At 36.7% G+C, this 14160-nt stretch overlaps 1 protein-coding gene across 1 annotated transcript in view; it reads right to left on the minus strand.

Annotated features, from left to right (window-relative positions):
• Positions 1-14160, minus strand: part of LOC100891017 (protein disulfide-isomerase TMX3) — a 32905-nt gene that overhangs the window by 13966 nt on the left and 4779 nt on the right. The window contains exons 2-8 of the mRNA XM_030975594.1: positions 13653-13710; positions 5578-5632; positions 3731-3770; positions 3012-3135; positions 1608-1653; positions 1043-1129; positions 93-198 (exon numbers count right to left, since the gene is read on the minus strand). Coding sequence (XP_030831454.1) covers positions 93-198; positions 1043-1129; positions 1608-1653; positions 3012-3135; positions 3731-3770; positions 5578-5632; positions 13653-13710 — 516 coding nt within the window. The remainder of the gene's footprint in view (positions 1-92; positions 199-1042; positions 1130-1607; positions 1654-3011; positions 3136-3730; positions 3771-5577; positions 5633-13652; positions 13711-14160) is intronic.

The following is a 14160-nucleotide window of genomic DNA, read 5'->3' on the forward strand; positions in this document are numbered from 1 at the left end:
AATCACAATGGAGGCAACACTGAATTTTGCAATTTGCAAAGTTTCGAGCAGGGAAGTTTCTAGTTTTTCAGTATGAAAAGTTGTGTACTTACTGCTAATTCACTAGTAGTATCTTCAGCAGCTATAACAAAGAATACAGCTTTGCTCTGTCTGTACTGTTGAAGACTATTGGAGCTTGAGAGTTGTTTTACTGCAGGTCTACAAGAAGAAAAAAAAACAATGAATAAATCAGTACTATTAATACCGATTACGGTAAAGGGATTGGGTAACTTTGTCTCAGATTCTGAAACAAAATTCTGGATTTAGCTCATGCTGCAATGATAATTATAAACCTTTAGGTCAGTCAGGAACCCCATGATTTTTACACGCCGATCGCCTAGACTACAGTCTATTGGGAAAACGAGTACTGGACTGGTATGGTAAAACTGGTCACTCAAAGATTTTTCCTTTTTCAGGCACTTCTTGATCACTTTGAAGCGCAATTTTTTTAGGGCTTCAATATTACACCATATCACAGACACTGATAACACGTAGGGCCATGGATCTCAGATTTAACATTGTTAACGATGCCTTATGATGACTCTCATGGAGGGGAAATACAATAGTTGAAATATCAGAAATAATTGTGAAGATTAATTCCCTGGGAAAATTTTTGATTGTAACAGAAGAAAAAAAAAGTCATAAAAGAATAAGCTATGGCCATTGGCCATAATTTTTTATTTTGGTTTACTAACAGCTAAACCTCCAATAAATCTGTTATTATTGTTTCTCATCTTCCACTTTAAAAAGATGATATTATTAATATTATTTTAAAAATTCTGACCAGTGAATTTGCCAAAATTCTACTCTACTTTTACAAAATCAAGCAAATACAAGCATACCAAATGATATAATTTGTCAATAGTGTACAAATCAATCCACACACAATATTCTTTAGTTCGCATTCCTGCTTAATTGATATAATAAAGGTGTTCATGAAACAAACTGCAAATAATGATGTTAAAGTCTTCTACAGAAGTAGTATCTCTTCATACAACTACACAACTCACCCTTGTGCTTTGTTTGCAAATCAATGATATCTTTAGACGTCCTTCCTCCGGTGTGTGTAAAGACCTTATCTCCTTCAATACTGCCATAAAACAATGTTCAAGAAAATTTTAATCATAATCAATTTAAAATGTGAAAGGGAAAGGACCAAAAGCTAAGGTATTCAGTCTCTGTTTTATAAGTGTGTGTAAGTTCGGAAACAAAGGAAGTTGTGAGATATTGACTGTTGAGTGAATATGTTGTATCATAAGAAATTCATTTTCTAAAAAATGCACACATTGGGGAGCAATGTTTGCCCTTGATGCATGCACAAAAGAAAGAAAATAAGACATTGTAATTTTTGATTACTCCCAAAACTGAATATCATCCTCCCAACACTGACTATCATACTCACAGATAACACTTCAAATATCTTTCTGTGTGTGCTTCTCCTACTTCATTAAGTTATGGAGTGGGTTTTGGAAATTCAAATAATCTTTTCAACCTGCACAAGAACTCCTAATTATTGTAGTATTATATTATCCCTTTATATTTCTCTCTATTCAACATTTTATACTTACTATTTGATAGTTGGAAAGCCCTTCACATCAAACATATCCATCACTTCTGCAAAATATAATTTGAAAAAGCAATATATACACTGTAGATCTACTTGCACACAAATGATATACATTACATGAATTTGTCTTCTGAGAACCAGGGCCGTATTCAATTCAGTATTTTACTTAGCATTTTAGTTGACTAAGTAATATGCCTAAACTAAAATTTAGATCACATCTGAGCATTTTACTTTAGTAAGCCGCCCTTAAGGTAAATACTTACTGATGATTATTGTGACGTCATATTGTCATCCAAAATAATGCGTAATTAATGCAATTAATATCATTGTGCGCAGGTTAGGATACTGCATTAAAAACTATATGGGTAATTCCAAAACTAGGGACCCTCTTTGCGACATTTTTGGACATAAGGAACCCACAAGTATTTGTGGCTCTCAGTAAAGACTTTAATAGTGGAGTGAGATTGTAAATTGATTTCCAAGCATAATATTGCATCCTCATACCTAGAATCACTTAACAATCTCTCTCCACTATTTAAGTTTTTTAATCAAATATGTGTGGGTTCCTAAAGTGGGACACAAAAACGTCACAAAGTGGGTCCCTAATTTATGGAATTAGCCACATGCCTGCCAATCAAGGCCTCCAAATAATTGCCTTAAGTATGCTAGGGAGCTACATGTATCTTAAATTTATAGTAAATACTTAGTCAAAAGCTTGAACTGAATACCAAAGTTCACTATTGAAGTATTTTATCTAAGCCAAGAACCAAGTGTATATATTACTCATTTAATATTTGACATAAGTATACATTGTATACTGGCCCTGAAAGTAGAAATACATAAGTTTATGAAATTTCAAACATACACAAGATTATCACTGGAATCCCCATTGCAAAAGGCACTACCGTTACTTGAAACTTATTTAAGATAATTTCCTTCTATTGTATAAATTAGCACCAACCCTTGTTCTTAGCAGACAGTAAGGTACCGGTAGTCTTCATTGTGGCAATGTAGATATAAAAGTATACTACATTACATACAGTCCAAAATTGTCGCTTATCTTGGATGTAAGTACTGTAAATACAGTTACACGATCAATCCTATGACTACCTAGTCCCTAAGATATCTGTAAGCTGTGGGTCCCCTGTGGTCAGTGTTTCAAAGCCGTCATAAGTCATAAGAATGTGGTCATCCCAATGAAATGTGTCTTAATTCTATAAGAGGCATTGTTATGAGCTGCTCAGAAGTGAGATATAAAATGGTTTCAAACAAGTCGCCCCTGTTGCCTATTATCTTGGCAAGCTTTCTGATGATCCGTGCTAAAATCAACATCAATTGCTCAAGAAGTTACTTGTCAGTTGAAATAAAACTTGAATTTGAACTTAAGTTGCAACCCTGGACTTACTTCCGAAACGTGTTCCATCCAATCTGGCTACATGCAGTTTTGGATGATTCTTCATCATCTGAATCCCAACGTCTGCCCATACCGGCTTCAACTTCTGACAGTGACCGCACCAAGGGGCATAAAACTGGGGTTGAAATGACAAGAGTGATACCAATACTATGAGATTTATCAATACAAAACAGAAAATGGTACGTTTGCAACTTTGCATGATATTTCTGAATAGCTTAGAAATTTACTTTATGTTACAATATAAAATGGCAACTGGCATCATGTTCAGTAGAAGTGAAAAGGTAATGTAAAGCCATTCACACAACAAGGGAGCTCACAGCCTAGTATCTACATCTAAGTAGATCCTTATACAGAGAAAGTACTCAAGGTAGACAACAAACATATGTATGAGTTGGTGGTCTTAGACTTTATGTAAAGTTTCCTTAAACACTTTCCACAGGACTCGACAGGAAACAAGAAAGTGGTCACCTGTATAGACAGGCGGTCTTTCTATACACCGTGACCACTATCAAAAGTATAAATCATACCACAAGTATCCTAGTTCACATTTTTGACAAGTATCAAAATCAGGTCATTATGATTTATAGTAAGGATGCTGGAATGAAATTGAAGTAGCTATTTTATATATTTTGCTTACATTAATACATACCGGTATACAATGTACTGTACTATTCATTAAAATTTGATAAGACAGAAAATAGTTCAGTTACCTCAACAAGCCACTTCCCCTGGTCTTTAGCATCAATAAACCTGAAATCAATTGAAACAAAGTAATGAGTTTGTGATGAATAAATATTAAGATATTAATGTTAAAGAATATTCTAGTTTGGTATCAATAAACAAAATCATAATGAAATGTACACTGTAGTTGTTTTATGGTCCAATATTGTTCCAGTATATATGCAAGATATATTTTTTTAATATTCTTATTCTATCAATAATTTTCTATGAATACAGGTGCAAACATTTTTTGGAAAAAATGGCATTTCAATAAAGATTAACAATAAGAACAGATCAGTGAAAGATTGAGAAAAAGCTAATTAGCATGTAATTTATTGCATACAATTTTTTTTGAAAATGTCAGATTTCTCACCAAACAGCTGAGAGTACCCTAAAATAAATATCTGGTATGCCATTTTTTTTTTTAAACTATGGGGATATTAAAAACTTCAAAAGTTTAATTAGCTTTACTGTTCAATGAATTCTGCTCAACTTTTTCAAACCAATTTCATTGATTTTTCACAATTCAATTGATATTGGATAATAATGGATAATAACTAATTTATTCTTGTCCACAAAAGTGGAATTCTGTCTTCCACGGTTCCACCAGCATTTAAAATTTAAACATTTGAAATACAAGGAAATACAAGTTACAACAGAAACATATATTATTAGTTTACAAAATTTACAAATGTAAATGAGGAGGAGAAAACATGTACATGTAGATACAAAAAGATAATAATAATGAAGGTAAATTTGGATAATAAGTATTGCATGTTCCACCGTGTCTCTCTAGTTAATCCAAATCAATGTGATGTTAGGGAGTACCTCTTCATAAATCTAACAGGTTTACACTGAACTTTATATTTAACAATAACTTCCTGGTTCAGTAGGCAGTCCTATTTTTTCCACTGAAATCTGAATATCTGTTACTTAATTTTAAACATACTCAAGTGATAAAAATAATAAAATGCATGCATTATTTTGAACAACAATAGTTTTTATGTCAACAGTTCAGAGGTAATGGACACTCAGACATGAGGACAGTTCTTTGATAGTTAACTGCCTTTAAATGGTCAGACATGAAATAACCACATCATTGAGCTATATGTAAATGATATACATGTAGCAGTAACAAGCTAGAAAGTACTCTAAATCACTATTAGTATTAGTTCTAAAACTTAAAGCTTATCAGTTTCAGCCTCAGGTATCTTTGTGTAATAGTACACGTGGTATTGAGAGTAATTTTGAAATCATGCAAGTCATTGTACTTGGATTAACTTCCTGGTTTGTGCCCTATCTTTTTTCAAATTCCTGATGTACTTCCTGGAAGCTTTAAATCTTATCTACATCCTGTTTAACCACATGTCATACAAATCAGATTCAGTAAATTTTATCGATGTGCACTGTCATGGTGAGTGCACATCATATTAGATATATATTTTACATATTTTATATTTATTTTGAACATTTATTTTCATTTTTTTTTCCTTACACAGAAAGGGGCCAGTGCCGTACGTGAGTGCCCCCCCCCCCCAAAAAAAAAAACACCCACCACAATGCCCCTTGATCCACCAATGGTATATGAATTTGAACATTAAACTCTAGAATATTGTATCCAACAAATGGTATAAGTCACATGTCAACAGGTTGGCTATCTGGACAGTTGATTTCAAAGAGTAATTTGAGGAAGTTTATGCAATAAATCATAAATTCTTAAAGACTTCACAGTTCACACAACAGTACATATGACAACAAATTGTTGTAAGTTGTGGTATTTGATGCACATTGTTGTGATGTGTCCAGATACCCATCCCCCTTTCCCCATGATACTTACCTCTCATCCAGTTCAATCACATTGCCTTGGACCAAGTCAAAGGATAACAGGAATACTGCAGAGCAAAAACAAAAAAAGAAAAAGTGAGGGGATATATACAGTACATGAGAGAAACATGATTCAACAAAAATAAACAGTGACAGTGAGAAGAGAAAACAAAAGAACATACAGTAGTAAGTCTAGAGGCTATCATTTTAGACTAGGATCTAGCCTAACTAAGTCTATAACCTCTACATCCTACAAATCTCCAATTTGGCAACTCCAATTTGAGAGATAGAGAAACTTAGGTTGTTAGCTGACAAATGGACAAAAGGCCCAAGAAGAGAAAAGGGTAATTTTAGACTTTTAGAGTGTCTGAACGATTTTTCAATTTTTCCTTTTGGATAGTTTATCATGGTTATGGTTAGATAATTGAAAAAAATCAACCACTCGAAAAAAAATCACATTTCAAGACTCACCAATGGTTTCTATCACGGTATACAGCCCCCCAAAAAATTTAGGCAATATTCATTCAATTTGGGTCCAGAATGAACAAAAAAGTGGAACACGCAGAGTTATAACGCGAGGTTTGGGGGAGGGTATTTTCAAACTGTAATCGTTTGTGATCCCTTACTTTTTAAGGCTAGACCTAGCAAAAAATAAGCACATACTATTCCTTACGACTGGAACTACTTATCCGTCAGGGGTGCATTTCTCAAAAGTGGAAAATTACATGGGAACAATGTTTAAATCGCTATTTTGATTAAGATATTTTTAGAGTTCCGAGATGCAGCCTAAGTTTTGTGGCATTTATATGGAGAAAAACCTGCTCTTAATCTTATAATATACGACAACTCAAACCATTTGTTGTGCATCGCCTTCAGGATCACAAAGAATAAAGGATCGAATCTCAATTTGGCGAATGAGCTCCCTGGAGTTAGACCTAGACTAGACTAGACTAGACCCCTACTCTGGAATTTTTCTGCCAAGAATCTAGAAAAAAATAGTTATCATTCATCATGTCAATGACAATGTGCAGCAATCTGGATTTCTAATTTGTTTTTCCTTCCTGATCCTGTATACAACTACAAATTACAAACTACAACTCATGAACTAATCTAGGCCCTACATATCATGCCAATGATCAGAAAGATAATGTGTGGAATTGGACAATACAGACTCATGTGAGCACAGAGGAGATTTAATTACTTCAGTCAAAATTGAACATTGTCAACACTGTCAACTCAAACGCAAGTCTAGTCGGCAACACAATGCGACCACTAGATCGGTAGGCAATCTTTTGGAACCTGTAGAGGTTTGCGCGTTGCGCACGTCACTACGTAAAGGAAATGTTGACGCCCCCTAATGAATATGCATTATGCTTGTGCCGACACGGCGTGTGTACTGTCCGTTCACGCTGTGCATGCATATCTATCTAGGCTATGACAGCACATCTGCACTATATACTGATTCAAGAAAGGGAATATATGTATTTCACTACACTTGTATTGTTTTGAATACATTAATTGCATCTATACTTGCATCAATTAAGTTAGTGCATATGCATCATCACCTTCTATATTCTATGAGAAAGACATATGTCTAGCATATCAATACTTTGTTAGGTTTTTCTTTATATGATCTGTAATATTCATTTATGAACATGTACCATTCACGATGTATTCAAATGTTTAATCACTGATGTTATTGATGATGAATAAATAAAATCAAATCAATCAAATCAAATCAAATCTAACCTGTTCCAAACTGCATTTTGCGTGTCCCAAATTTATATCTTTTTCATAGGTGCATTGTTTGCATCAATCAAGTTATTGCATTGTACATGTTCCAAGCTGCCTTCTACGTGTTTCAAAATTTATATCTTTCGGTAATTGTATTGTTTTGACTACACACTCCCATTATTCTAATTATTGCATTGTATATGTTCCAAGCTGCATTCTACGTGTACCAAATTTCTATCTTTTGGTAATTGTGTTGTTTTGCCTACACACTCCCATCAATCAAGTTATTGCATTGTACATGTTCCAAGCTGCATTCTACGTGTTCCAAATTTTCTATCTTTTGGTAATTGTGTTGTTTTGCCTACACACTCCCATCATCCAAATTATTGCATTGTACATGTTCCAAGCTGCATTCTACGTGTTCCAAATTTTCTATCTTTTGGTAATTGTGTTGTTTTGCCTACACACTCCCATCATCCAATTATTACATTGTACATGTTCCAAGCTGCATTCTACGTGTTCTCAATTTTCTATCTTTTGGTAATTGGAATTGTTTTGCCTACACACTCCCATCATCCAAATTATTGCATTGTACATGTTCCAAGCTGCATTCTACGTGTTCCAAAATTTCTATCTTTAGGGATAATATTGTTTTGATTACACACTCCCATCATTCAAATTATTGCATTGTACATGTTCCAAGCTGCTTTCTACATGTTCCAAATTTTCTATCTTTGGGTTATTGTATTGTTTTGTCTACACATCACTCAGGCGCGGATCCAGGATTTTCTAGTAGGGGGGGGGGGGGGCGGAAATTTAAAAATTGCGCAGACCGTTTTTGTCCAACTCAATATACCAATACTGACAAAGTCATAATAGAAGCATCATACCGGTACATCGGGGGGGGGGGGGGCTATAGCCCCTTGCCCGAAAAGTAATTTTCTGGTTTCACAATTCGGCTAGTGAGCGAAGCGAGCGAGCAAAAATTTTAGCATAATATGTATTTGTGAAAGTGTTATTTGTCACCAAAATAAATGAGAAAAGATAGAAAAAATTCATATTCGGGCAGCTCGCTGTTCCCCCCCCCCCCCCATTACTGGCGAAGCGCATAAGCTTTGACGCATCATTAAATTATGAGAGAAAGAAGATGATTCGGTGTTCCATTCTCGATTCTTAATCCTTGTTTGAATTCAGTTTTCTTTAAATTATTAGAGAAAGAAACGATTCTTTGTACCATTCTCGTCTCCTAATCCTTGTTTGAATTCAGCTTTCCCCCTTCAGCACGAGGCGTGGAAGCTTTTACGTTTTATTAAATTATTAGAGAAAGAAGATGATTCGTTGTTCCATTCTCGACTCTTAATCCTTGTTTGAATTTAGTTTTCATTAAATTATTAGAGAAAAAGGTCTAGCGACGCCCCTGCGCGTACCCTAGATAACACTGAGTGGGTGGGGAAGAATAAAGTCGGGTGAGAAAGGGGGAAGGAAAAGGAAATGGCGCTAAGTGACAGTAACGACGAATAAGGGAAAACTGTAATCCGGAGATTTGGATGTCATTCCTGAAGGCTTGGCAAACGTTATTGAATATAGAGGGGCCAGGCCACACCGGCCGCATAAAATCTCGAGCCGCGTATTCAAAGTTAAACGTTAAAAACAGCCCCTGCGCTACAAAGGTCATCACTCTTTAGTGAGAAATTTGAAAAGGGCACAATATGTTGGATCTCTTTTAAATAGAAGCTATAATACTCACAGTCAGATTTTAAATAAACGGTGGGCGCTTCACAACTCTTATTTTGCCCTTCATTTGGATTCAGCTCACAACCAACTCGCTTGTGTTTGTATTTGAACTCATGTGGTAGTAATCATGGACAGGGGCGGCAATCCTAGATCCGATAGGGGACACGTCCCCCAGGAAATTTAGAAATATAGCTAGAAAGAAATCTAGCGGAAAGAACGTACATATTGAGCTTAGGGATTTTCTAGAATACATGATTTCAGCATTCAACATTGCAAAATCTCGCTTGGTCGCTACGTACACCCGGCCCTCGCCCGATAACACAAAACTATGATATGACGCTCCCGGGCCGTGATTTATCCATGGTTGGTGTAATAGATCTGTTTTTTCTTTCATTTCTACTAACCTAATTATGTGCCATCACAATCATGATTGTTTCATTTTCCCTTTAAAGCAGGCGCGTAGCTAGGGCGGTAGGGGCAGTAAGAGGACATAGGACGAAAAGGAGCAGACAAAGCAACATTTTTGGAAATTCTGACAAGTCGAGAACGGAACAACGAATCGTCTTCTTTCTCTAATAATTGAATAAAAGTCAAAGCTTCCACGCCTCGTGCTGAAGGAGAAAGCTGAATTCAAACAAGGATTAAGAGACGAGAATGGAACAAAGTATCGTCTTTTTTCTCTAATAATTTAAAGAAAACTGAATTCAAACAAGGATTAGAATCGAGAGTGGAACAACGAATCATCTTCTTTCTCTCATAATTTAATGAAGCGTCAGAAGTTTACGCGCGGGCGGGGAAATTGAATTTAGACAAGGATTGAGAGTCGAGAATGGAACAACGAATCATCTTCTATCTCTAATAATTTAATAAAACGTCAAAGCTTAAGCGCTTCGCCAGTAATGGGGGGGGGGGGAACAGCGAGCTGCCCGAATATGAATTTTTTTAATTTTTTTTTTTTTTAATCTTTTCTCGTTTATTTTGGTGACAAATAACACTTTCACAAAAAAAATATTATGCTAAAATTTTTGCTCGCTCGCTTCGCTCACTAGCCGAATTGTGAATCCAGAAAATTAATTTTTGGGGCAAGGGCTATAGCCCCCCCCCCCCCCCCCGATGTTCCGGTATGGGGCTTCTATTATGACCTTGTCAGTATTGGTATATTGAGTTGGACAAAAACGGTCTGCGCAATTTTTAAATTTCCGCCCCCCCCCCCCCCCCCTACTGGAAAATCCTGGATCCGCGCCTGAGTGATGTGTAGACAAAACAATACATACCCAAGATAGAAATTTGGAACATGTAGAAAGCAGCTTGGAACATGTACAATGCAATAATTTGAATGATGGGAGTGTTTTCCCTTATTCGTCGTTACTGTCACTTAGCGCCATTTCCTTTTCCTTCCCCCTTTCTCACCCGACTTTATTCTTCCCCACCCACTCAGTGTTATCTAGGGTACGCGCAGGGGCGTCGCTAGACCTTTTTCTCTAATAATTTAATGAAAACTAAATTCAAACAAGGATTAAGAGTCGAGAATGGAACAACGAATCATCTTCTTTCTCTAATAATTTAATAAAACGTAAAAGCTTCCACGCCTCGTGCTGAAGGGGGAAAGCTGAATTCAAACAGGATTAGGAGACGAGAATGGTACAAAGAATCGTTTTCTTTCTCTAATAATTTAAAGAAAACTGAATTCAAACAAGGATTAAGAATCGAGAATGGAACACCGAATCATCTTCTTTCTCTCATATTTAATGATGCGTCAAAGCTTATGCGCTTCGCCAGTAATGGGGGGGGGGGGGAACAGCGAGCTGCCCGAATATGAATTTTTTCTATCTTTTCTCATTTATTTTGGTGACAAATAACACTTTCACAAAATACATATATGCTAAAATTTTTGCTCGCTCGCTTCGCTCACTAGCCGAATTGTGAAACCAGAAAATTACTTTTTCGGCAAGGGGCTATAGCCCCCCCCCCCCCCCCCCCCCCCCCCCCCCGATGTACCGGTATGATGCTTCTATTATGACTTTGTCAGTATTGGTATATTGAGTTGGACAAAAACGGTCTGCGCAATTTTTAAATTTCCGCCCCCCCCCCCCCCCCCCCCTACTAGAAAATCCTGGATCCGCGCCTGAGTGATGTGTAGACAAAACAATACAATAACCCAAAGATAGAAAATTTGGAACATGTAGAAAGCAGCTTGGAACATGTACAATGCAATAATTTGGATGATGGGAGTGTGTAGGCAAAACAATTCCAATTACAAAAGATAGAAAATTGAGAACACGTAGAATGCAGCTTGGAACATGTACAATGTAATAATTTGGATGATGGGAGTGTGTAGGCAAAACAACACAATTACCAAAAGATATACATTTTGGAACACGTATAATGCAGCTTGGAACATGTACAATGCAATAACTGGGAGTGTGTAGGCAAAACAACAATTACCAAAAGATAGACAATTGGAACACGTAGAATGCAGCTGGGAACATGTACAATGCAATAATTTGGATGATGGGAGTGTGTAGGCAAAACAATATTATCCCCTAAAGATATACATTTTGGAACACGTAGAATGCAGCTTGGAACATGTACAATGCAATAATTTGGATGATGGGAGTGTGTAGGCAAAACAAATTATCCCCTAAAGATATACATTTTGGAACACGCAGAATGCAGCTTGAAACAAGTACAATGCAATAATTTGAATGATGGGAGTGTGCATGTAGGCAAAACAATACAATTACCAAATGATAGAAAATTTGGAACACGTAGAATGCAGCTTGGAACATGTGGATGATGGGAGTGTGTAGGCAAAACAACACAAATACCAAAAGATCGAAATTTGGTACACGTAGAATGCAGCTTGGAACATGTACAATGCAATAACTTGATTGATGGGAGTGTGTAGGCAAAACAACACAATTACCAAAAGATAGAAAATTTGGAACACGTAGAATGCAGCTTGGAACATGTACAATGCAATAATTTGGATGATGGGAGTGTGTAGGCAAAACAACACAATTACCAAAAGATAGAAATTTTGGAACACGTAGAGTGCAGCTTGGAACATGTACAATGCAATAACTTGATTGATGGGAGTGTGTAGGCAAAACAACACAATTACCAATAGACAGAAAATTTGGAACACGTAGAATGCAGCTTGGAACATGTACAATGCAATAATTTGGATGATGGGAGTGTGTAGGCAAAACAACACAATTACCAAAGATAGAAATTTTGGAACACGTAGAATGCAGCTTGGAACATATACAATGCAATAACTTAAATAATGGGAGTGTGTAGTCAAAACAATACAATTACCGAAAGATAGAAAATTTGGAACACGTAGAATGCAGCTTGGAACATGTACAATGCAATAATTTGGATGATGGGAGTGTGAAGGCAAAACAACACAAATACCAAAAGATATACATTTTGGTACACGTAGAATGCAGCTTGGAACATATACAATGCAATAATTTGAATAATGGGAGTGTGTAGTCAAAACAATACAATTACCGAAAGATAGAAATTTTGAAACACGTAGAACTAGAAGGCAGCTTGGAACATGTACAATGCAATAACTTGATTGATGCAAACAATGCACCTATGAAAAAGATATAAGTTTGGGACACGCAAATGCAGTTTGGAACAGGTTAGATGCATATGCACTAACTTAATTGATGCAAGTATAGATGCAATTAATATATTCAAAACAATACAAGTGTAGTGAAATACATATATTCCCTTTCTTGAATCAGTATTATAGTGCAGATGTGCTGTCATAGCCTCCCGGCCCCCCCCACTCAGTGTTATTTAGGGTACGCATATGCTCGTACCCTCTTTTTGAAAGCACCCCCTATCTGAGGACTGCCAACATTTCCGAACCCCCCTTTCGCGGGCTTTTCGCGGGCTTTTCCTGCCTTGGAGACCCCCCTAAATCAGGAAAAATGCTCAACGTACCCCCTAAATTCGGAATAATTTCTCAGGAGTCCAAAGAGATGAGAGAAAAAAAGAAAAACACCCCTTTTTAAAGAAATCTCTCCGGTGAAATTCAAATACACCCCTTTTTTTACAATTCTCGGGCCGGACTTTGTCGCACGAAAAGTACCCCTTTACCGGACATTTTGGCAACACGCATGCGGTCATTCCGACCTCTGAGTGGGGGGGCCGGGCATAGCCTAGATAGATATGCATGCACAGCGTGAACGGACAGTACACACGCCGTGTCGGCACAAGCATAATGCATATTCATTAGGGGGCGTCAACATTTCCTTTACGTAGTGACGTGCGCAAACCTCTACAGGTTCCAAAAGATTGCCTACCCACTAGATCTAGGCCTAGACCTCTAGTTTTAACTGGTGCACTGGTGTGATTGCAAAGTCAGCTCAGTCTAGATCTAGATCGAATCATGACAAGACAAACTAAAATTAAGTCAAATGAAATCCTAGCTCGAATTTGCTGTCTCTTTTGTTCGTTAGCCTCTGATTTGGGTAGGGTCAGTCAGAGAGCTCGAGAGGAGCGAGCCGACCCTACCCAAATCAGAGGCTAACGAACGAAAGAGACAGCATTAGATCTATTTGGGCTAATGAAATACTGGAATAATTAACGTTAACTTACCTCCAAAACTGTTAGAATATACTTCATTAAGACCGGTTGTTTGTAACACGTTCTCAGCCTAGCAGTTTCCATTTTAGGATTAAAATAGCTTCTTTCTTTTCTTCTTGAAAATGCCGACAAGTAAAGCAAAGTGCATTGATCAGAGTCAGTTTCGTCAGCGCTATATATACACGCTGACATGCTTAGCCCAGATTCCTGTTTATAGTCGATGAATTCACGAAGCTTAATACGTTGTGATGCATACAATATCACCAAGTAAAATAATCGACCAATTCGATGTTATAATACTAGATGCTACGGTATCCTTCAAAATCTATACTTTTACAACCTTCGTTTCTTAGCTGAAATTTTTATTTAAAAAAAAAAGTTTTTGTTTCTGTTTCGTTTTGTACTTGTTTTATGTGAAATTTGCTCCTGGGAGTTTTCTGTCTTAGCCAGGCAGAGGTGGCCTTTAATTATGATACATGCCCCCTTTTCTGTCTAATATGAGTGCTACCTTTTCGCCTTT

Source organism: Strongylocentrotus purpuratus, unplaced genomic scaffold (assembly GCF_000002235.5).
Source record: "Strongylocentrotus purpuratus isolate Spur 01 unplaced genomic scaffold, Spur_5.0 spur5_scaffold_8, whole genome shotgun sequence".
Classification (NCBI taxonomy): domain Eukaryota; kingdom Metazoa; phylum Echinodermata; class Echinoidea; order Camarodonta; family Strongylocentrotidae; genus Strongylocentrotus; species Strongylocentrotus purpuratus.